The following is a 25,667-nucleotide window of genomic DNA, read 5'->3' as shown; positions in this document are numbered from 1 at the left end:
AGCTACAGATCAATATACGGTGGCAAGAAGCGAGTAACAATCTTCTTGAATATGGAAATATAGTACTTCGCGTAGTAATGGAGAAATAAACGACGGTTACTCACCAGAGATGGCACATAACGCACCGACAATTTTCCCCCAAAAAGATTCGGGAGAAATATCCCCATATCCGACCGTAGTCATAGTGACAACAGCCCACCAGAAGGAGTGCGGGATAGACCGGAATGGGCTATCTATGCCTCCCTCAGCGTAGTACACACAGCTAGCGAAAATCATCACTCCGATGAACAAGAAAAACATGAGCATCATGAGCTCGTTCATGCTCGCGCGCAGAGTATTGCCGAGAATCTGCAGGCCCCGCGAGTGCCGCGAAAGCTTGAATACTCGGAAAACACGCACCACACGAACAACACGAAGCACAGAGATGGACGAACTACCAGAGTCGAGAGCGAGCTGCACGTAATAAGGAAGAATTGACAGCAAGTCGATAATATTCAGCGCCGCGAGAAGGAACTTCAACTTCTCTGGCGAACATATAAGTCGTAGAATATACTCCGCTGTAAACCATACTATTACAAATGTGTTAAGCTGAAACCACGTTTCCTCGTACGGGTCTTTGGGAGGCTTCCAGTCCGCTGTAGCATTCTTCGGTTTTGTAACCTCTTGCGGCATGAACTCTGGAAGCGTTTCCACGCAGAAAATTATCAACGATAAAACGATTACAACTACGGAGAAAATAGCCAAGAATTTAGCGAGTTTGGAATACTCCGGGTACTCTAGGGTCTCCCAAACGTAGCGCAAGTATTGATTCTTAGGTAAAACTTTTTCCTCCGGCTCGTCCGCGATACCCGCGTCGAGTTGTACGCTCTGCAACGCTTCCTCGGGAAGGTCGTAAAAAATAACTTCATTTATGAAAACATGCGGTGGAACATGTTCTGGCCGTATTAACGATCCTCCAGCTTGATAATAGTATAATATAGCGTCAAAGGCAGACCGGTGCCTATCGAAGAAGTATTCTCCCTTTTTGTTGTTTAGAAACTTGGCTCGCCTAGCCGGGCAACCAAGGAGGGTATCCGGAAATCGTGCCAATGTCTCCTCATAGGTCTCAAATCTTTTGCCGGATACGTTGATGACTATGGGTTCATCCATTGTATCTACTGATGCCGTCTGGCCTATTCCATCCATGGATTCAATGATTTGCTTGTATCGTATGCTGCTCGTCCCGCGTAAGTCATGTGGACCACCACTCGCACTAGTGGTAGCTGTTGTCAACATTAAAGAAACGCAACTCTCCCCAAATCTGAGGATTAATCTTGAATGTACCGGTACTCCCACCAAAGCCGCAAGTCACACTTGCGCTTGCGCACTCTGCACTGAACCAGCCAACGAGCGGAATGTTTTTCGTTGGTAATATTAGCCGAAAAGTGATACGCTAGCTTGGACTGAAGAGCCCAGCCAACAAGCGTAGATCTTGACTCGAAGTCCTAATTGAACAAATGCGGAGTTTGACACTTGTTTACGTCAATTTATGCACGGTGTCCCTCTTCGACCGCTGTATATTGGCATCAATTTTGCATGAGTTCGTCTAGAATCATAATTGATTCCTAGTGTTGCGGAGAATCGTGTACGGTGGTCTTATCACAAAGTTTTTGCTTCAGCCGCTTAACACCCCCGAATTCTTAAGCACGGCTCCGACAACCAGTCCTGCTCTAAGGCTCCAGCTTCGAAGAGAAGCTCGACGGAGAAGAGGAGATGGCAACACAAAAGTTCCCAAGTGGACCCAGTGCCACCGTAGCACAGGATTGTCCTCAGGTTCCCACTGGGAATGCAAATAGCCGAGGCGCATATTTGTGAAGCCCTTAACTGTACAATGTTTTATCGCAAGAGATAAAAGCAATGCTCGGCAGTCTTTGCCTTATTCCGTACAAAGACCCTAAAACCCCGAAATCATGAAATATAAATATTGGGGCAAAATAACTTGAGTAGCATTCTAAGGGTTTGGGGAGTTATTACGTATAATACTACCATCTGGTAATACGCAGTTGCTATGGGTCGTGAACCACAATAGCACCTGCCTCGAACTCTCTCTTCTTTTGACCCATACCTTCCCATATCTCCCGAACTAAATGACAACGAAAAACATAGCGTTCACCGACTTCAACTCTCTATCGCCTCACGCAACCCCGATGATTCCTCTACTGTTCCCTGATATGCGAGAACTCTTAATTTTCGGAAAACAATAACAAAAGAACTGTAAAAAGTGGATGAGAAATTATTCAGATCGAACTAATAGATTTTTCTAGGGTGAATTTATTATCGGGTGCTTCTCATTAGAAAGACAGCTCATTGCAATGTTATTTTGGGGAATGTCTAGGAATGTCAAGTTTACGATACAAAACTAAGGCAACTCTAACAAAGGAAAGTTAAATTTTCCCTTTAAGAACCGAAAGCCGATCTCCTTAGAATACATGTACCATGCTAATCTTGATATTAACCTAAACTTCCCTGATTTTCACACTTGCTTTCAAAGATGAATTATCAATTAACAATGGAAAAATATAAAGGCTATCGGTATTATAAGTCAGGAGACTTGATTTCCTTGTCGGCTTAAAGCGAGACGAATTAGCGTTGTTCTATCCAAAGTTATATCTTTGACTTTAGACTTTTGAATGAGTACCTAGCAGCAGCGACAAACTAATTTCTCTCACACTCTACTTCTAGTTGTTTAAAAATTAACGCATTGTCGGGCTCGTATTGTGAAGCTAGCGTATTTCTGTTTAGCTTGGTCTCTAATTATAAAAGCAAAACATTTGAATTTATAGGTTGAGACGCGAAAAAACATTTCTATAAGGTCTTGAGAAATCGTGGGAGAAGTTAAACTATTCAATTTACTGCGTGAGAATTACGATAGCAATTTATTTGTAGACGACGGATTTGCTTTTTTATAAAGGTACAGAGCTGATAGTAGCGCTTAACCGCCCAGTCAAAGTGTTTAAACTCTCGGTTAAGGAAAACTCTGTAGGTCTTTTAAGGTTTCGGGTGCGTGAAAAAATATAATAAATTTACCAACCACATTTGGATTCTAGGTTTCGAGACATAAGTTGTTTTTTCAATTCGGTTTTATAAGGCAGGTGTGGAATACCTTTTCCCATTCATCTGTTATATTATTCTTATTGTCAGAAGTAAAATAATAAGGGACAACTCAGCAGGAATTTTTGACTAATAATTCATTTTGAATTTTTAATCGCGAACAAACATTGAAGACGGAAACGTCCCAAAAGTATCAGAAAAGAGGAAATTTTAAGCAAGCTAACATACGAAGTGTGATATTATTAAAAAAAGCTTAAGCCTAAGATATTTCCACGCCCTTGAGCTGACGGTATTTTGGAGTTCTTCCATTTTCAGTAGCGTCGGCTTTAATTAACCTGTCATTGGAAATCTCCATTCTGATTGGCTGTTAGAGAGTAGCCACAAGAAGTGCAATAAATGATTGACAACATGACTCCAAAACACGCCTTTGAATCATCTAATGGAACCGAAGAATACAGCCAATCACCGTGCTTTATTAAATGACAGCTGATCGGCAACATTTGATCATTAAGTATATTCTCACAACTACTGGACATTTTAATTAGGTGTACCAGGGCTAAAGGTTTAACTGTCGCATCTATGTAGTTTTTACTAAACTCGTTCTAGGCAGGAAGTACAAGTTTTGAGGGTTTTCTTGTCGTCCTTTCAAGATGCTGGTTGACAATCAGATTTTTTTCCACATCGGAAAAAATTGACAGTTTTGACGGTTCGGTTGCACTTGACCAATCAATGAGCTGTAAACGACGCCAAGACAAGCCCTCACAACATTCCTTATCACTCGACTTCTCTCTATATATTTATTTTTAGTATAAATCCACTCACATACTATCACGAATCTCGCAATCTGATAGGCTCCCGTACTCACTATCTATTGAGCCATAGATAGCGAGTAGCGAAAAAGGCGTTGCTTTTTGCGACAAAAGCGGTTATTTATTACTTAGAATTATTAAAATCGTCATTTAGGCCAAGTAAAAAAAAAAGTCATGTTTATCGTCCCCGCCGCATCCTTTTTCGGGGCCGCATCAATATTTATTTTTTTTATTTTTTAAGTTATTTCTTCTGCTTTTTTATTGTTTGTTCCTCAAAAGTTCAAATTTCGTGCGTTGGCTACGCGCCTCTATGAATATCTATTGACCTATAGAAAACTGGAACTCGTAGTCTATTGTTAAATATAAATATCCGCGTTTTGGGGGGCGTACATTTCCACGATACTTAATTCTCGCTCTGTCAAAAGTCAAACATTAATTTGCCTGCATCGCATCCGTTTCCGTGAGTTAAATCGCGCAAAAAATTGCGCGAGCGCCCAAAAAATGGGGAGGGGGAACTTTATTCCGCTTCTCCTCCACCTCAATATTACCTTGCGCTCGCCCCAGTTTTTACGCGGTCGAACACTTTTCTCGGTCAAACTAAAACCTACGGAAAGGTAAACCTCGGGTCCTAGCACGGTGACCACTAGAGTTATCTAAATAAACAGCATCTTTAAAAAGAGCATTATAGTGGCCGCCAAAAAGGTGACCGCTGAGAGAAAATTGCTGTCTAATTAAATTTAGGAGTAGTTGGAATTCGAGTCTAAAGGATGAGTAAGTTAACAAATTTAAAAACCTATGTGGAAGCTGTGCAAACAGCAAAACAAAATTAATATCAAGTAGACAGGCTTCATGATAAACTTTTCTCAATATCTCAATGAATTCCTATATCTTACAATAAGCTTACAGAAAAGACAAGTAACTAGTTATTTTACTTTTCTATTATATCTTTTTAGTAGGGATAGGAAATGGGTCAGTTGGCCGGCTCTGGAGACTCGGGCTAGTAATGCAATTTACCATGCCCCCGCACGCTACCGTGACCACCTTGACAGTTTTATTAGCCAATTAAAATGCATGACATATCTGTCCAACGTTTTGAAGCACATCTTCAAATCTTTGTTTCTCGTTTTCAGATGGCGTTGAACGGGAAAAGAAAAGTAATGATGGCATACAATTAAAAAATCGGGATGCAATCTCGAAGTCCAATTTAAACGTAACCAATTAAATTAAAGCCGTTACCCCTGCATCAATCCCTATCCTGCAAATAGCACAGCGAATGTCTCCAAAAAGATCCTGAAACGCCTAGGGTTTCTACGTAGAACGTCGCACTTCCTGTAAACGACAGCAAAAATGGTCTTAAATGCTCTGATACACCCTTTAGGGTTACTGCATAACGGTTTTAACTACTTATCAACCGAGTGCGAGGTCTGTACGGAGAATTATCGACCGTGGACTTGAATGTACGGCCCAAGGCCGCAGGCCGAGGTCTTATATTTTTTCTTACAGACCGAGCAAGCGAGGTTAATAAAAGTTTTATTATATGGCTTTTAAAAATTAAAATGACAAGAAAACAAATCAACTTTCGCTTAAGCGAGAATATCGATCGATTTCAAAAAGGTATGTGAAGAACAAACTCTTGATGTCAAAGAAAACACCAAACACTGTGCTGCTTCATAATGATTGATTAAAATATTGCATTTACAAAGAAGCTGCAGTATCTTAAAAATACTTTTTTGGGGTATTTGCTTACCTTGATATTTATTCTTTTGTTTGTTTGTCCGATATAAAAAGCTTTGTATTTCTTGGCTATTGGTGGGGCTCGCCGGCTCGTCATATTGTTTTTCTTTATGTCAAAATTTAATTTCACACAATCTTGTCAGGATAAAAAAACTTCGACTCAAAGTGCTCGTCGTCGCCCATTCTCGACTTCTTAGACCTGTTTCTTTTCTTCTTTTTTTGTTGTTGTTGATTTTGGTTTTTTGGTCGAAATTTGCAAACTCACGCGGCAATGTAAATAAAGCCCGCTGCGAAAAAATATCCAAAACTGCCCACGGGCAATATCGTAGGATTCCAGCCCGCTCAACAGCTAATCAGAGCGCGCGTACTATCGTAGCCATATAGTACGCCATTTCCAAGAGAAAATCCTGTCCTGTCCTGCGGTCACGGACGTCAACGCCGTTTTTTTAGCAATTCGTGAGTGCGCGCGCCGTTTTTGATGCCGTTCGTGTTGACTTGCTTTTAAGAGCTTAAAAGCTCTCTAATAACGCACGTTCGCGCGCGTCACACTATAATAAAAGAACACGCCCATTTAGGTATAATCACGCACGCTAGCGCGCGTCGCATTGTTTAAGCAATAAAACGCATTTCCCGTGTCTGTATAGGTTTTTAGAGACACGCGGGGGATGTTGGGAGAATTGATAAAAAACTTGAAAGTCACGAGCCGAAGGCGATTATTAAGAAATATATTTCGAATCATTTTTCTACCTTCTACAAGGGGAATCATCCATTTCATTGAGTATTTCGAATCATTTTTCTACCTTCTACAAGGGGAATTATCCATTTCATTGAGTATTTCGAATCATTTTTCTACCTTCTACAAGGGGAATAATCCATTTTATTTGATTTGGATCTTTTATCTGTTATTCTCTGTTCAAAAAGTCCAAACTAGAATCAGGCAAACAGTCGGTAGCAAGCATTGACTGTTTAAATTCAAGAGAAAAACAGTTTTGTGAGAAGTAAAAGTATATAAAAGTGGGCCGAGTGAGTGTTTGCGTTGAGTTACTTGATGTCAAAAGCGTGTCTGTACTGTTTTTTACAGACACACTCATTTGAAGCTCTCGACCAATCAGCGCGCGAGATACACTGGTGTTATTTTATAAAATACAAGAACACACTCATTCAGGTATAATAACGCACACTAGCACGCATCACACTATAATCAAAAACACACCCATTCAGGTATAATAACGCACGCTAGCACGCGTAACACTATAATACAAGAACACACCCATTCGGGTATAATAACGCACGCTAGCACGTGTCACACGATAATACAAGAACACACCCATTCAGGTATAATAACGCACGCTAGCGCGCGTCACAGTATAATACAAGAACTCAGTCATCTAGGTATAATAACGCACGCTAGCGCGCGTCACACTATAGTACAAGAACTCAGTCATTCAGGTATAATAACGCACGCTAGCGCGCGTCACACGATAATACAAGAACACACCCATTCAGGTATAATAACGCACGCTAGCGCGCGTCACACGATAATACAAGAAAACACTCATTCAGGTATAATAACGCACGCTAGCGCGCGTCACACTATAGTACAAGAACTCAGTCATTCAGGTATAATAACGCACGCTAGCGCGCGTCGCATTATAATACAAGAACACACTCATTCAGGAATAATAACGCACGCTAGCGCGCGTCGCATTATAATACAAGAACACACTCATTAAGGTATAATAACGCACGCTAGCGTGCAATACAAGAACACACTCATTCTGGTATAATAACGCACGCAAGCGTACAAGAAAACACCCATTTATGTATAATAACGAACGCTAGCATGCGTTACACTATAATACAAGAACACACTCATTCAGGTATAATAACGCAAGCTTGCGCGCGTCGCATTATAATACAAGAACACACTCATTCAGGTATAATACACACGCTAACGCGCGTCGCACTATAATACAAGAACACAGTCATTCAGGTATAATACGCACGCTAACGCGCGTCACACTATAGTACAAGAACACAGTCATTCAGGTATAATAACGCACGCTAGCGCGCGTCGCATTATAATACAAGAACACACTCATTCAGGTATAATAACACACGCTAGCGCGCGTCGCACTATAATACAAGAACACAGTCATTCAGGTATAATAACGCACGCTCGCGCGCGTCGCACTATAATACAAGAACGCACCCATTTTGGCATAATAACGCACGCTAGCGCGCGTCACACTATAATACAAGAACGCACCCATTTTGGCATAATAACGCACGCTAGCACGCGTCGCACTATAACAAAATAATAATACGGCCATGATCGTGTAATTCTGAGACAATGAGCTACGACTCGGTAATTGGAGTGCTTACTCTAACCCTCTTAGCTGAAATCTCAAGAATTTATAAGACTGCTTTGAGGCGAAGTCGGGAGATGGCTTTTAAAAATCTTGATAAAATTCTTCCTTTTTTCTGGAGAGGTCAGTATGTAAGAAGCCTTCCCTGATAAAAAAAAACATATGGGGGGACTTATATATTTCGTGATAACTCTTGACTTCAAAAAAATATTATGAACACAATAACGCTTTGTTAACTCCAAATATTTACGGTTGGTATCTATGGCACACAATTGACCAAACAAAGGAAAATAATGGCGTGTCCACATCAAAGCACCCGGTCGAATAAAAATACTACCAAGAAAAGTCTGCCTCGAGCGGAATATTTATTTCACATTTCTGAAAGTTCCAAGCTAAATACCGAGTATTAACGCCTCGCGATTGAGTGGGAGTTTGCAAGGGACAATAACTGGCAGATGGCTAGACCACCAAGAGACGAAGAAGAAAGTGGAAAAATAACTAACGATTTCATTAATTAAGCCAGTCAAAGAGCGAGCAGAACGAGCCAGGACGCCGCGTAAAGTTTCATGAAAAATTGTCAAATGTTCCCTCCGCCTTTAACACCAGATTTAAACAGAAACACAAAACCGAATCTATTAATTTCCTTTGACAGACTACAACAAAACATCGACGGTATTCTACAAAGAGATGTTATTGACTGTAAAGTGAGAAACTTAGTTGGATTATTAAGTAGTAATTCAAGATTATATGTTGATAAAGCGGGGAATAATTTTAAAGGTAAACAGCGAAATCTGGCGACGGACTTGAGAGTTAGATATAGCGAGAGTTTCAACCATGGCGACTCTTGGTTCAAGAGAGAGTGTGATATGAAGGGAAAGGGGACAAATAAACACTTGTCCCGTCTGTGCCTGGATGCACAAATATCCGAGACAAGTAAAATAAAAAGTGGGGAAATTACACCATTTCAAGAGAGTGGAAAAGACAGCGACGACAGTAATGAATCGATTTGTTTGGATAAAGACTTAAGTGAAAAAAGACACACGAGCACTAAAGGAAAGTTTGCGAATATGGAGAAGCGTTTGACTAAAAAGGCCAGAAGGAATACCACAAATGCAAAGCAAAGGAGGATTTCTTGTGATTATGCGCATGGGATAAAACCGCTGCCTAGCAACGGCTGGTGGGCTAATAAGGACGACGATTCTGAATCAGACAGCGAGACAAACACCGAAACTACAGCAAATAGAGAGATTTCAAACGAGGATTTGAAAATCATAGCAAACAAAACGGACTATCCGACCAAGCCCGAACACTATCCGACAGAGACTAAATATTATCCCACCGAGATCAAGCATTATTCGACAGAGACTGATAATTACCCGAGCAAGTCCGAGCAATATACGACTGAGACCGAGCACTATCGATCGGCGTCCGAGCCTACCAGATTTATCGCCGACTCGGACGCGAACCTCGGTACTTCATTCTTCTACTTAACAAACTCCGACTGTAATACACAGTCGAACCAAGCTAAAACTACCAAAAACGAAATTAAAGGGAAAAGCAATAATAATCATTCGGCTGTGTCGCTCGGGAGAATAGAAATTGAAGACTCAGAAAATAGCATGATTGCTGAGCCAGCGGAAGTTGGTTTTGGTGGGCTCATTACAAGGCCTCAGATACCAAAAACACTCTCGTTAGATTGTGGCATTCTCCTCGAGTACAAAGACAGTGTCGGGAGTAGATTTGGTTCCCTGGAGGATACCAGGATTGTTCCAGACTTCACGAGCCTTGCAGAACAATACAAGGGCAAGCATGCTCCGGTGAGTGAAGCGAATCAGACTAAATACGGGCGAACAATCAGGGATGGAGTAGCCAAACGCACGGAAAATGCAAGAAATGGTAGAAACATGAACAGAAAGTTAGAGCAACCGACGAAATTCAGGCTGAAGCACACACATAGCAGATGTTCACGTGTCAAATATGAAGAAGCCGCTGGCCAGGGGGATGGCCGGCTCCTCCCGACAACCCTGACAAAGTCAAGCAAGAGCGCGTTCTCTTTAATGTCTCCTTATATGGCAACCGTCGTCTGGTCTGTGATGCAGGATGAAAATATTGACGAGCTAGCCTGATTGGTTAATTCATGACATCAAATTATTGACGGGCTAGCTTTATTGGTTAATTTATGACGGCACATTATTGACGAGCTAGCCTGATTGGTTAATTCATGACATCAAATTATTGACGAGCTAGCTTTATTGGTTAATTTATGACGGCACATTATTGACGAGCTAGCCTGATTGGTTAATTCATGACATCAAATTATTGACGAGCTAGCTTTATTGGTTAATTTATGACGGCATATTATTGACGAGCTAGCCTGATTGGTTAATTCATGACGGCACATTATTGACTAACTAGCCTGATTGGCTGGTATAACTAGAAAGACTACAGGCAAGCTGTAGAAAATCTAGATGGTCTGCGTAGGCGTGGTGTAGACAAGGTATGAATCAACACAAGGTTGAAAAAGTATGTTAAACGCCTCTGTGAAACAGCGCAACGACTGTTTCACAGAGGCGTTTAACATACCTTTGCAACCTTGTGTTGATTCATACCTAGCCTGATTGGTTAACTTTTGACGGCACATTACTGACGAGCTAGCCTGATTGGTTGGTTAGATAGATAGATGGATGGGTGGGTGGGTGGGTAGGTAGGTAGACTTTTATTTGGGGTAACACTTAATATCTAAACAGACAATTTACACGTGATTGGTTGATTCATGACGGCACATTATTGACGAGCAAGCCTGATTGGTAAATTCATGACGGCACATTTTTGACGAGCAAGCCTGATTGGTTAATTCATGACGGCACATTTTTGACGAGCAAGCCTAATTGGTTAATTCATAACGGCACATTATGAAATCTAGTCCTTAGCGGAAAAAGTGCGTAGACACTGATTAATTCCGGAAACACGTGTTATTCGTATTGTCCCCTTTGTAGAACCCATTGCTCTTTACTATGTGAAGGATGTGATATCTCGAAATAGTTCTGTACGCCTGTCCCGTGGGCCTGATCTGGTTCCCTGTGGTGGATGATCTGTGTGTCGTCACGGTCAACCCTCTTCCCTTTCAGCGATCTGAGCTCGTCCCAGACTTTGCGCAGTTGATCAACAACCACAGGTAACCTGATCAAAACGTAGGGACCAGGCTTAGCTCGAAGAGCATTAGAATACACCAGGACGGCCAGAACTAGAGTTGACATCATCTCAGGTTATCCTGATCTATACGGTATTGCCAAATAAAGCTAACTTACCTTGTTTTTCTCTTTTTGTTTCTTCTTTTTTTTCTTTTTGGATTTAACAAATTCTTCCGATTGTTCTCTCTCAATCTGATCACGTACATCGGCTGCGTCCGTTGATTTTGTCTTTTTTTCCTTCAAAAGTCCATTGACTTCCAACTCACAAACATCAGCTTCTCGTGTCTCGCGTTTTGCCTTCTTCGAGTTCTTCTCTTTGTTTTCCCCTTTGCTACTGCTATGAGATTTCTTTCCCTTTTCATCTTTATTATAATCCGCAATATCTACGCCATTCTCACTTGCGTTTTCGTTATCATTTTCATTTCCTTCCGTTTCCTTCAATTTGCTTTTCTTAGCTTTTTTCAAACATTCAGTACTCATCGCTACATCCAATTCCTCAGTTTGCTGAGAGCTCTTTTTCGATTTCTTCTTCCTTTTCTTTGTCGTTTCTTTCCCGCCGTGCACCTCTAGGGCCGTGTCTGTTTCTTTTTGCTTTCCCAAATTGTCCTTCGAATTCTTAGCCTTTTTACGGCACATTCTATCTAAACCCGTCTCTGCTTGTTTCTCTTCAACATCGCATATCTCTAGCTCTCTTTTCCTTTGCTTCTTACTATTCTTTCCAGATCTCACTTTCTCTTCTTTCTCTATTTTCGCAGCATTTTTTTTCTTCTTCTTTCTCGTACATTCCTCGCTATCACTATACGACCGCTTTTCCCTTTTCTTCTGTTTCTTTGAAACAACACCATCCTCGACAAACTCAGCGGATACGGTCACTGGACTTGAACTTCTGGAACTAAACATAGATGCAAAGAGTAAACCAAGACAGAATTCAGAGGTTCCTGTTAATATACTTTTATAATATATTAAAAATACACCTTTTGAATAATATCATTACATTTATATGTAAAACTTTGCATTTGGAAATTTTCTTGGATAAACCTGTTTTTATGATGAACCCAAATGAGACTTGTTAGCAAAAGTTTGTATTATTGCTTTTCCCGTGGACCATTGTGCAAAAGCTTAAACTCCATATGGCCTTCGTTATCTGGAAATCGGACGATAGCATGTAGTCACACTAATCTCCTTTTGAAGCAAACACAAAGTTGAAAGGGAAATTAAAAAAAAGGCAGTCATAAATCACGAAAGTAATTATAAGGGCCTCGCCCATGACCTTGTTAACTTCCAAGGTTCACTTAGCAAGCGAAGATCACAGGGTACACTTGCCAAGCGAAGATCACAGGGTACACTTAGCAAGAGAAGATCACAGGGTACACTTAGCAAGAGAAGATCACAGGGTACACTTAGCAAGCGAAGATCACATGGTACACTTAGCAAGCGAAGATCACATGGTACACTTAGCAAGCGAAGATCACAGGGTACACTTAGCAAGCGAATATCCCATGGTACACTTAGCAAGCGAAGATCACAGGGTACACTTAGCAAGAGAAGATCACAGGGTACACTTAGCAAGAGAAGATCACAGGGTACACTTAGCAAGAGAAGATCACAGGGTACACTTAGCAAGCGAAGATCACATGGTACACTTAGCAAGCGAAGATCACAGGGTACACTTACCAAGCGAAGATCACAGGGTACACTTAGCAAGCGAATATCCCATGGTACACTTAGCAAGCGAAGATCACAGGGTACACTTAGCAAGAGAAGATCACAGGGTACACTTACCAAGCGAAGATCACAGGGTACACTTACCAAGCGAAGATCACAGGGTACACTTAGCAAGAGAAGATCACAGGGTACACTTAGCAAGCGAAGATCACAGGGTACACTTAGCAAGCGAAGATCACATGGCACACTTAGCAAGCAAAGATCACAGGGTACACTTAGCAAGCGAAGATCACAGGGTACACTTAGCAAGCGAAGATCACAGGGTACACTTAGCAAGCGAAGATCCCATGGTACACTTAGCAAGCGAAGATCACAGGGTACACTTAGCAAGAGAAGATCACAGGGTACACTTACCAAGCGAAGATCACAGGGTACACTTACCAAGCGAAGATCACAGGGTACACTTAGCAAGAGAAGATCACAGGGTACACTTAGCAAGCGAAGATCACAGGGTACACTTAGCAAGCGAAGATCACATGGTACACTTAGCAAGCGAAGATCACAGGGTACACTTAGCAAGCGAAGATCACAGGGTACACTTAGCAAGAGAAGATCACAGGGTACACTTAGCAAGCGGAGATCACAGGGTACACTTAGCAAGCGAAGATCACAGGGTACACTTACCAAGCGAAGATCACAGGGTACACTTACCAAGCGAAGATCACAGGGTACACTTAGCAAGCGAAGATCCCATGGTACACTTAGCAAGTGAAGATCACAGGGTACACTTAGCAAGCGAAGATCACAGGGTACACTTAGCAAGCGAAGATCACATGGTACACTTAGCAAGCGAAGATCACAGGGTACACTTAGCAAGCGAAGATCACAGGGTACACTTAGCAAGCGAAGATCACAGGGTACACTTACCAAGCGAAGATCACAGCGTACACTTAGCAAGCGAAGATCACAGGGTACACTTACCAAGTGAAGATCACAGGGTACACTTACCAAGCGAAGATCAGAGGGTACACTTAGCAAGCGAAGATCACAGGGTACACTTACCAAGTGAAGATCGAAGGGTACACTTAGCAAGCGAAGATCACAGGGTACACTTAGCAAGCGAAGATCACATGGTACACTTAGCAAGCGAAGATCACAGGGTACACTTACCAAGCGAAGATCACATGGTACACTTACCAAGCGAAGACCACAGGGTACACTTAGCAAGCGAAGATCACAGGGTACACTTACCAAGCGAAGATCACAGGGTACACTTAGCAAGCGAAGATCGCATGGTACACTTACCAAGCGAAGATCACAGGGTACACTTAGCAAGCGAAGATCACAGGGTACACTTACCAAGCGAAGATCACAGGGTACACTTAGCAAGCGAAGATCGCAGGGTACACTTAGCAAGCGAAGATCACAGGGTACACTCAGCAAGAGAAGATCGCAGGGTACACTTAGCAAGCGAAGATCACATGGTACACTTAGCAAGAGAAGATCACATGGTACACTTAGCAAGCGAAGATCACAGGGTACACTTAGCAAGCGAAGATCACATGGTACACTTACAAAGCGAAGATCACATGGTACACTTACAAAGCGAAGATCACAGTTACACTTACAAAGCGAAGATCACAGGGTACACTTAGCAAGCGAAGATCACAGGGTACACTTGCCAAGCGAAGATCACAGGGTACACTTAGCAAGCGAAGATCACAGGTTACACTTAGCAAGCGAAGATCACAGGGTACACTTACCAAGCGAAGATCACAGGGTACACTTAGCAAGCGAAGATCACAGGGTACACTTAGCAAGCAAAGATCACAGGGTACACTTAGCAAGCGAAGATCACAGGGTACACTTAGCAAGCGAAGATCACATGGTACACTTAGCAAGCGAAGATCACAGGGTACACTTACCAAGCGAAGATCACATGGTACACTTACCAAGCAAAGACCACAGGGTACACTTAGCAAGCGAAGATCACAGGGTACACTTAGCAAGCGAAGATCACAGGGTACACTTAGCAAGCGAAGATCGCATGGTACACTTACCAAGCGAAGATCACAGGGTACACTTAGCAAGCGAAGATCACAGGGTACACTTACCAAGCGAAGATCACAGGGTACACTTAGCAAGCGAAGATCACAGGGTACACTCAGCAAGAGAAGATCGCAGGGTACACTTAGCAAGCGAAGATCACATGGTACACTTAGCAAGAGAAGATCACATGGTACACTTAGCAAGCGAAGATCACAGGGTACACTTAGCAAGCGAAGATCCCATGGTACACTTAGCAAGAGAAGATCACAGGGTACACTTAGCAAGAGAAGATCACAGGGTACACTTACCAAGCGAAGATCACAGGGTACACTTACCAAGCGAAGATCACAGGGTACACTTAGCAAGAGAAGATCACAGGGTACACTTAGCAAGCGAAGATCACAGGGTACACTTAGCAAGCGAAGATCACATGGTACACTTAGCAAGCGAAGATCACATGGTACACTTAGCAAGCGAAGATCACAGGGTACACTTAGCAAGCGAAGATCACAGGGTACACTTACCAAGCGAAGATCACAGGGTACACTTACCAAGCGAAGATCACAGCGTACACTTAGCAAGCGAAGATCACAGGGTACACTTACCAAGTGAAGATCACAGGGTACACTTACCAAGCGAAGATCACAGGGTACACTTAGCAAGCGAAGATCACAGGGTACACTTACCAAGTGAAGATCGAAGGGTACACTTAGCAAGCGAAGATCACAGGGTACACTTAGCAAGCGAAGATCACATGGTACACTTAGCAAGCGAAGATCACAGGGTACACTTACCAAGCGAAGATCACATGGTACACTTACCAAGCGAAGACCACAGGGTACACTTAGCAAGCGAAGATCACAGGGTACACTTACCAAGCGAAGATCACAGGGTACACTTAGCAAGCGAAGATCGCATGGTACACTTACCAAGCGAAGATCACAGGGTACACTTAGCAAGCGAAGATCACAGGGTACACTTACCAAGCGAAGATCACAGGGTACACTTAGCAAGCGAAGATCGCAGGGTACACTTAGCAAGCGAAGATCACAGGGTACACTCAGCAAGAGAAGATCGCAGGGTACACTTAGCAAGCGAAGATCACATGGTACACTTAGCAAGAGAAGATCACATGGTACACTTAGCAAGCGAAGATCACAGGGTACACTTAGCAAGCGAAGATCACATGGTACACTTAGCAAGCGAAGATCACATGGTACACTTACAAAGCGAAGATCACAGTTACACTTACAAAGCGAAGATCACAGGGTACACTTAGCAAGCGAAGATCACAGGGTACACTTGCCAAGCGAAGATCACAGGGTACACTTAGCAAGCGAAGATCACAGGTTACACTTAGCAAGCGAAGATCACAGGGTACACTTACCAAGCGAAGATCACAGGGTACACTTAGCAAGCGAAGATCACAGGGTACACTTAGCAAGCGAAGATCACAGGGTACACTTAGCAAGCGAAGATCACAGGGTACACTTAGCAAGCGAAGATCACATGGTACACTTAGCAAGCGAAGATCACAGGGTACACTTACCAAGCGAAGATCACATGGTACACTTACCAAGCGAAGACCACAGGATACACTTAGCAAGCGAAGATCACAGGGTACACTTAGCAAGCGAAGATCACAGGGTACACTTAGCAAGCGAAGATCGCATGGTACACTTACCAAGCGAAGATCACAGGGTACACTTAGCAAGCGAAGATCACAGGGTACACTTACCAAGCGAAGATCACAGGGTACACTTAGCAAGAGAAGATCACAGGGTACACTTAGCAAGAGAAGATCACATGGTACACTTACCGAGCGAAGATCACATGGTAAACTTAGCAAGCGAAGATCACAGGGTACACTTAGCAAGCGAAGATCACAGGGTACACTTAGCAAGAGAAGATCACAGGGTACACTTAGCAAGCGAAGATCACAGGGTACACTTAGCAAGCGAAGATCACATGGTACACTTAGCAAGAGAAGATCACAGGGTACACTTAGCAAGAGAAGATCACAGGGTACACTTAGCAAGAGAAGATCACAGGGTACACTTAGCAAGAGAAGATCACAGGGTACACTTAGCAAGAGAAGATCACAGGGTACACTTAGCAAGAGAAGATCACATGGTACACTTACCAAGAGAAGATCACAGGGTACACTTAGCAAGCGAAGATCACAGGGTACACTTACCAAGCGAAGATCACAGGGTACACTTAGCAAGAGAAGATCACAGGGTACACTTACCAAGCGAAGATCACAGGGTACACTTAGCAAGCGAAGATCACAGGGTACACTTAGCAAGAGAAGATCACAGGGTACACTTAGCAAGAGAAGATCACAGGGTACACTTAGCAAGCGAAGATCACAGGGTACACTTAGCAAGCGAAGATCACAGGGTACACTTAGCAAGAGAAGATCACATGGTACACTTACCAAGAGAAGATCACAGGGTACACTTAGCAAGAGAAGATCACAGGGTACACTTAGCAAGAGAAGATCTCAGGGTACACTTAGCAAGAGAAGATCACAGGGTACACTTAGCAAGAGAAGATCTCAGGGTACACTTAGCAAGAGAAGATCACAGGGTACACTTAGCAAGAGAAGATCTCAGGGTACACTTAGCAAGAGAAGATCACAGGGTACACTTAGCAAGAGAAGATCACAGGGTACACTTAGCAAGAGAAGATCACAGGGTACACTTAGCAAGCGAAGATCACAGGGTACACTTAGCAAGCGAAGATCACAGGGTACACTTAGCAAGAGAAGATCACAGGGTACACTTAGCAAGAGAAGATCACAGGGTACACTTAGCAAGCGAAGATCACATGGTACACTTACCAAGAGAAGATCACAGGGTACACTTAGCAAGAGAAGATCACAGGGTACACTTAGCAAGAGAAGATCTCAGGGTACACTTAGCAAGAGAAGATCACATGGTACACTTAGCAAGAGAAGATCACAGGGTACACTTAGCAAGAGAAGATCACAGGGTACACTTAGCAAGAGAAGATCACAGGGTACACTTAGCAAGCGAAGATCACATGGTACACTTAGCAAGCGAAGATCACAGGGTACACTTAGCAAGAGAAGATCACATGGTACACTTAGCAAGCGAAGATCACAGGGTACACTTAGCAAGAGAAGATCACATGGTACACTTACCAAGAGAAGATCACAGGGTACACTTAACAAGCGAAGATCACAGGGTACACTTAGCAAGAGAAGATCACAGGGTACACTTAGCAAGCGAAGATCACAGGGTACACTTAGCAAGAGAAGATCACAGGGTACACTTAGCAAGAGAAGATCACAGGGTACACTTAGCAAGAGAAGATCACAGGGTACACTTAGCAAGAGAAGATCACAGGGTACACTTAGCAAGCGAAGATCACAGGTTACACTTAGCAAGCGAAGATCACAGGGTACACTTAGCAAGCGAAGATCACAGGGTACACTTAGCAAGAGAAGATCACAGGGTACACTTAGCAAGCGAAGATCACAGGGTACACTTACCAAGGAGCTGACAAGGCAACTTTCTCATGCTCTTGAATCCTTTGTAATTTGCCGCTTAGTCTGAAGCCATGCCTGGCAGCTCTTAAAAAAAATGATGCACGAAGAACTAATATTATACTCGTAAATATGGTGCTTGGACAAGTGATTGTTTCAAAACCTTATAAAGCATCACTTCCACCTAAGCCTGCCCTCAAATGAAACACAAAAGCATTCCAATAATAGCCATGAATTTGTACCAGAACTCATTAGAAAAAAAAACTTTTTTGACTTTCTAAACAGTTAACATTGTGAATAGCAACAATGTATTTTAAAAAGAGTTGAGTACTGTATGTGCAAAATCAGAATGTTCTGCACCTGTAAGATCTCTAATACTTTGATATACCAGTTAAGAACTAATGTACTGTTGATTGCAAATACAGTAGCCCTCTAATAATATACATAAATGCCCAATCAAGCATCAGTACTGTATGTAAGTCACTGTGAGCCTATTAAGAAGCAACTTTTAAATATAACAAAGCTGAATTTTTCACAGCATTTCACTTACTTGTGTGCAGTTCTACCGCCGCAGGCCATGAAGACTTTATCTTCAGAGTGCCTAAAAAGGCAAGAAATTTCCTAAATATTTATCAAATAATTAAGTAATTATACTTTATAAATTCTAAATTATGAAGAGTTCTTTTTACTTAAAAGGCTTATGGTTTCTTGGGAACTCCTTGCCATTTTTAATTATGTATATTTTAAATAATTGAGGATGATAAGCCACAATAAATGCAAAGTCTTGAATGGGAAGATTCCTTTCAAATATTTAAAGATTATCAATACATAATGATTTGAATAGCATCCTTCTTTTAATAAGCACCCCCCCTGTACCTCAAATTTTAGAATAAGCGCCCCCTGCAACACTCTGCCAACTACGCCACCTATAGTACATGAGGCTCCTAATTAAAGGACAGTTCCTTAATGTAGGTCATGTTGAGTGTAATGTAGGTCATGTTGGGTGTAATGTAGGTCATGTTCAGTGTAATGCAGGTCATGTTCAGTGTAATGTAGGTCATGTTCAGTGTAATGTAGGTCATGTTGAGTGTAATGTAGGTCATGTTGAGTGCAATGTAGGTTGTGTTGAGTGTAATGTAGGTCATGTTGAGTGTAATGTAGTTCGTGTTGAGTGTAATGTAGTTCGTGTTGAGTGTAATGTAGGTCATGTTGAGTGTAATGTAGGTCATGTTGAGTGTAATGTAGGTCATGTTGAGTGTAATGTAGTTCGTGTTGAGTGTAATGTAGTTCGTGTTGAGTGTAATGTAGTTCGTGTTGAGTGTAATGTAGTTTGTGTTGAGTGTAATGTAGTTCGTGTTGAGTGTAATGTAGGTCATGTTGAGTGTAATGTAGGTAATGTTGAGTGTAATGTAGGTCATGTTGAGTGTAATGCAGGTCATGTTGAGTGTAATGCAGGTCATGTTGAGTGTAATGTAGGTCGTGTTGAGTGTAATGTAGGTCATGTTAATGTAGGTCATGTTGAGTGTAATGTAGGTCATGTTGAGTGTAATGTAGGTCATGTTGAGTGTAATGTAGGTCATGTTGAGTGTAATGTAGGTCATGTTGAGTGTAATGTAGGTCATGTTGAGTGTAATGTAGGTCATGTTGAGTGTAATGTAGGTCATGTTGAGAGTAATGTAGGTCATGTTGAGAGTAATGTAGGCCATGTTGAGTGTAATGTACGTCATGTTGAGTGTAATGTAGGCCATGTTGAGTGTAATGTAGGTCATGTTGAGTGTAATGTAGGTCATGTTGAGTGTAATGTAGGTCATGTTGAGTGTAATGTAGGTCATGTTGAGTGTAATGTAGGTCATGTTGAGTGTAATGTAGGTCATGTTGAGTGTAATGTAGGTCATGTTGAGTGTAATGTAGGTCATGTTCAGTGTAATGTAGGTCATGTTCAGTGTAATGTAGGTCATGTTCAGTGTAATGTAGGTCATGTTGAGTGTAATGTAGGTCATGTTGAGTGTAATGTAGGTCATGTTGAGTGTAATGTAGGTCATGTTGAGTGTAATGTAGGTCATGTTGAGTGTGATGCAGGTCATGTTGAGTGTAATGCAGGTCATGTTGAGTGTAATGTAGGTCATGTTGAGTGTAATGTAGGTCGTGTTGAGTGTAATGTAGGTCGTGTTGAGTGTAATGTAGGTCGTGTTGAGTGTAATGCAGGTCGTGTTGAGTGTATTGCAGGTCGTGTTGAGTGTATTGCAGGTCGTGTTGAGTGTAATGTAGGTCGTGTTGAGTGTAATGTAGGTCGTGTTGAGTGTAATGTAGTTTGTGTTGAGTGTAATGTAGTTTGTGTTGAGTGTAATGTAGTTTGTGTTGAGTGTAATGTAGGTCATGTTGAGTGTAATGTAGGTCATGTTGAGTGTAATGTAGGTCATGTTGAGTGTAATGTAGGTCATGTTGAGTGTAATGTAGGTCATGTTGAGTGTAATGTAGGTCGTGTTGAGTGTAATGTAGGTCGTGTTGAGTGTAATGTAGGTCGTGTTGAGTGTAATGTAGGTCATGTTGAAAGTAATGTAGGTCATGTTGAGTGTAATGTAGGTAATGTTGAGTGTAATGTAGTTTGTGTTGAGTGTAATGTAGGTAATGTTGAGTGTAATGTAGTTTGTGTTGAGTGTAATGTAGTTTGTGTTGAGTGTAATGTAGGTCATGTTGAGTGTAATGTAGGTCATGTTGAGTGTAATGTAGGTCATGTTGAGTGTAATGTAGGTCATGTTGAGTGTAATGTAGGTCATGTTGAGTGTAATGTAGGTCATGTTGAGTGTAATGTATGTAGGTCATGTTGAGTGTAATGTAGGTCATGTTGAGTGTAATGTAGGTCATGTTGAGTGTAATGTAGGTCATGTTGAGTGTAATGCAGGTCATGTTGAGTGTAATGTAGGTCATGTTGAGAGTAATGTAGGTAATGTTGAGTGTAATGTAGTTTGTGTTGAGTGTAATGTAGGTAATGTTGAGTGTAATGTAGTTTGTGTTGAGTGTAATGTAGGTCATGTTGAGTGTAATGTAGGTCATGTTGAGTGTAATGTAGGTCATGTTGAGTGTAATGTAGGTCATGTTGAGTGTAATGTAGGTAATGTTGAGTGTAATGTAGGTCGTGTTGAGTGTATTGCAGGTCGTGTTGAGTGTATTGCAGGTCGTGTTGAGTGTAATGTAGGTCGTGTTGAGTGTAATGTAGGTCGTGTTGAGTGTAATGTAGGTAGTGTTGAGTGTAATGTAGTTTGTGTTGAGTGTAATGTAGTTCGTGTTGAGTGTAATGTAGGTCATGTTGAGTGTAATGTAGGTCATGTTGAGTGTAATGTAGGTCATGTTGAGTGTAATGTAGGTCATGTTAAGTGTAATGTAGGTCATGTTGAGTGTAATGTAGGTCATGTTGAGTGTAATGTAGGTCGTGTTGAGTGTAATGTAGGTCATGTTGAGTGTAATGTAGGTCGTGTTGAGTGTAATGTAGGTCATGTTGAAAGTAATGTAGGTCATGTTGAGTGTAATGTAGGTAATGTTGAGTGTAATGTAGTTTGTGTTGAGTGTAATGTAGGTAATGTTGAGTGTAATGTAGTTTGTGTTGAGTGTAATGTAGGTCATGTTGAGTGTAATGTAGGTCATGTTGAGTGTAATGTAGGTCATGTTGAGTGTAATGTAGGTCATGTTGAGTGTAATGTAGGTCATGTTGAGTGTAATGTAGGTCATGTTGAGTGTAATGTAGGTCATGTTGAGTGTAATGTATGTAGGTCATGTTGAGTGTAATGTAGGTCATGTTGAGTGTAATGTAGGTCATGTTGAGTGTAATGCAGGTCATGTTGAGTGTAATGTAGGTCATGTTGAGAGTAATGTAGGTAATGTTGAGTGTAATGTAGTTTGTGTTGAGTGTAATGTAGGTAATGTTGAGTGTAATGTAGTTTGTGTTGAGTGTAATGTAGGTCATGTTGAGTGTAATGTAGGTCATGTTGAGTGTAATGCAGGTCATGTTGAGTGTAATGCAGGTCATGTTGAGTGTAATGTAGGTCATGTTGAGTGTAATGTAGGTCGTGTTGAGTGTAATGTAGGTCGTGTTGAGTGTAATGTAGGTCGTGTTGAGTGTAATGCAGGTCGTGTTGAGTGTATTGCAGGTCGTGTTGAGTGTATTGCAGGTCGTGTTGAGTGTAATGTAGGTCGTGTTGAGTGTAATGTAGGTCGTGTTGAGTGTAATGTAGTTTGTGTTGAGTGTAATGTAGGTCATGTTGAGTGTAATGTAGGTAATGTTGAGTGTAATGTAGGTCATGTTGAGTGTAATGTAGGTCATGTTGAGTGTAATGTAGGTAATGTTGAGTGTAATGTAGGTCATGTTGAGTGAAATGTAGGTCATGTTGAGCGTAATGTAGGTCAAAATTGAGTGTAATGTAGGTAATGTTGAGTGTAATTTAGGCCATGTTGAGTGTAATGTAGGCCATGTTGAGTACTTTATTTACATACAGGTTGGAGTAATCCTTATCAGCCTCTAAATCTGATCCTGAATCAGAAGCACCTTTCTCTTTGGGTGCAGAGTCTGAAGCCTATGTTAATCGAATGTACAAAAAAGAACACATCATATTTCATCAGAAAAAAATAATTCAGAGCTATGATATTGTAAGATCAGAGACTGTGAAATCAAGGATATGTAACTGAGGCTTGTTTTGCAAAAGTGGGTAAAAAAAAAACAAAAATTACCTTTACAAATCTGCCATAAAACAGAGCTTTCTGGGAGTCTTTGCTTGGTCTCTTGTTGCTAATTGGTTCACTGGAGGATCCCTCTTTTGCTACTTCAACGCCATCCTGTGTATAGGAAGAAAATATTAATCAACAAGTGCAGACCCAGGAGTCCCAATAAAAGGGGGATGAAGCGAAGATTTCAAGAAAGGAGGGGTCAGATTCAATGTTCTTCTGAAGATTACCTGATACCTCTTTATATTTTTAAGCAAAATTTCTGAAAGGGGGTAGGTCCCACTGGACTCAAACCCTAGATCCATACAGTATAACATACAGCAAGCTATCCATTGACAGATGACCATGTCAAAACAATGATATATATTAAGGTACTGTAGAGCCAGCAGGCTTCACCTACAGTTTCATTTGTTTATGTTGTTGTTACGTGTCACATGTCCTGTTAACCCTTTCACTCTTGGGTACTTTTGAGCAAAATTGTAAGAAAAACAGACTGAAAACAGAACCCCCCATTTCAAGTAAAACACTACCAGTTAATTAAGTTAAGCTACCACTGACCCAAGATGGTATGCTTTGAAGTTCCCAATGCACGGGGGTGTCTTTCCAATCTAGCCATGGCATTGCTACAGCCTGTTGCTTACAACAGTTTTGCTTGTAATTTGCCTAAAAATTACAGCTTTTTCACATCTGGAGAGTGCCTTAGGACATCATAAAGTCTATTTGGGCATAATTAATGCTGTGCTTATGGAAGTTTGCACGCTGAGGTTGATTCAATGGGATAATACCTTGTTTGGGTTTCACCAAGTAAGAAAGGAATTTTCTAGTGAATGGCCTCATACTCTCCAATGTGGTACATCTTTGCTACCTAACCTTATTTAAAAATTGTTTTCAGGCTTATTCTGGGTTCCTTGGACCCGGAAATGTTTTGTTTGGCTTTGGGGCTGTTATGATTCTGGGGGAGGAGATTGCCTGCCTCTGTGTCAAGGTGTTTCCAAGACTCCCATGATGCAGTGCAGGCATGCAATTTAGCCTAAACATGGAGACTCGCTTCTAATGGAGGTTTTAGCATTATTGTGGCTGATGGCTGTAAAATAGAACCTGACAGAGCGCAATAAAGGTATCTATTTGTGACTTGATCTGTGTTTGCTTGTCTTGATTTCTAGTTCGGAATTTCTTCTCTTTTTTGATATGAAATGTTTCTGAGTTTAAGCATTTGTTTACAAAATTATTCAGAAATCAAGGTTAATATTTTGAAATGGAGTCAATTCTATTACATTGCTTCTTTGCGCTTTTGAACGTGGTCTATGCCTTGAATGAATCCATGAGTATCCGGGTCTGGTGATGTTTAGTTTTCATTTCTGATGTTTTGAATTTGGGCCTATATTTTACAGACGTCTCAGGACTTTATAGTGTAATAAAATACTTAAAGCCGCACAGTCACCAGTTTACTTCCTGAGGTCCGACGGAAACCTCAACCGTTAAAAGACAAAAGAATCTATTAGAATCCGAAATATTTAACAGGCCATCCGCTCTAAATTATCAATCACATTCTCAAAGAAACTTTAAATAGACACACTGCTTTCAATATTTTGAAATATTTTTCACGTTTTCCGTTAAAAATCATTGGGTATTGTTAGGTAATCGACCGGAAGTAAACTGGTGACAATGCAGCTTTAAAGTATAACACCACAAGGTGATTGCAGGTGCACACAGTCTCACTCCATCCATCTTGTTTTGGATTTCTAGGTTCTCAATTAACTGTTGTTCTTCCTTCGTTTCTTTCCTTTTTTTGCTCAGAAGAAGAGGGGCTTACATTCAAACCATTTTGCAATTACAGTAAAAAACTTAATACAGATTCTTCATTGTTTTATGGTTATTTTCAAAAAGCCATTTGCTATATTTGAAAAATTAAGGAAAATAAGGATGTATGACTCCAATGTTCAGAAATCAGATATTTATATCAATCACTTCCTTTAACCATTTGCAATTGAAGCCAGATATTTTGTTGACAAAAAGAAAATATACTGTGCTACTGTAAAGAAGTGTAAAATGTTGGTTGGCCTTCTTCAGTAAGGGTGTACTGTACTGTATCAAGACACCAACATACTGTACCTCTGATTCCTTGACCACTATGGATTTGGCAGTTTTGTTGAAGACATGATCCCACCAATGGAAAGTAAACTGCTCCCCAAGATCAAACCCAACCTGAATAGCGTTAAAACATAATACATGAAAAAACAAAACATTAAAACTCCATGCGCTTAGACAAGGCCGGAACAGATGGGGCAGTGCCTCATTATTAGAGCAGGAATTTATAGAAAACATATGAAAAAATGATGTCCCCAAAGCAAATAAAAGAAATATCTAAGGCATGCATGAGACAGAATATGATCTCAGGTGACTTTGTAAGTCTTTGATGTAATACAAACATCTAAAAAAAGCCACTATTAAAAGACCACTTTACCACGGCAGGATGACTTTGTTCATTATCCATTATTAAGGCTTCCGTTTTTTGTAGCCTCAATTTGTA

At 41.2% G+C, this 25,667-nt stretch overlaps 2 protein-coding genes across 4 annotated transcripts in view; one reads left to right on the top strand and one right to left on the bottom strand.

The window, feature by feature from the left end:
- LOC5507360 (potassium voltage-gated channel subfamily A member 7) overlaps positions 1-25,667 on the bottom strand; it is a 34,986-nt gene that overhangs the window by 8,314 nt on the left and 1,005 nt on the right. The window contains exons 3-9 of one of the 3 annotated variants that reach the window (XM_048728570.1): positions 25,250-25,342; positions 23,144-23,248; positions 22,910-22,989; positions 18,972-19,022; positions 18,428-18,508; positions 11,311-12,085; positions 10,700-11,182 (exon numbers count right to left, since the gene is read on the bottom strand). In XM_048728570.1, coding sequence (XP_048584527.1) covers positions 11,165-11,182; positions 11,311-12,085; positions 18,428-18,508; positions 18,972-19,022; positions 22,910-22,989; positions 23,144-23,248; positions 25,250-25,342 — 1,203 coding nt within the window. In that variant the 3' untranslated portion in view covers positions 10,700-11,164. Of the gene's footprint in view, positions 1-104; positions 4,036-10,699; positions 11,183-11,310; positions 12,086-18,427; positions 18,509-18,971; positions 19,023-22,909; positions 22,990-23,143; positions 23,249-25,249; positions 25,343-25,667 lie in introns of those variants that run through there. The other 2 variants (XM_048728571.1, XM_048728569.1) reach the window with 2 other exon arrangements.
- LOC116614682 lies at positions 7,981-11,314 on the top strand. The gene is made up of 2 exons (XM_032375966.2): positions 7,981-10,131; positions 10,216-11,314. Exon 1 carries the CDS (start codon positions 8,569-8,571, stop codon positions 10,126-10,128), a length of 1,560 nt encoding a protein of 519 aa, XP_032231857.2. The 5' UTR covers positions 7,981-8,568; the 3' UTR covers positions 10,129-10,131; positions 10,216-11,314.

This window comes from Nematostella vectensis, chromosome 6, assembly GCF_932526225.1.
Source record: "Nematostella vectensis chromosome 6, jaNemVect1.1, whole genome shotgun sequence".
NCBI classification, from domain to species: Eukaryota; Metazoa; Cnidaria; class Anthozoa; order Actiniaria; family Edwardsiidae; genus Nematostella; species Nematostella vectensis.
This window is presented reverse-complemented; position numbering and strand designations above follow the sequence as displayed.

Bases quoted from the DNA above. Each gene is read 5' to 3' on its own strand.
- LOC116614682 (XM_032375966.2), top strand. From the start codon at position 8,569: ATGAAAAATTGTCAAATGTTCCCTCCGCCTTTAACACCAGATTTAAAC.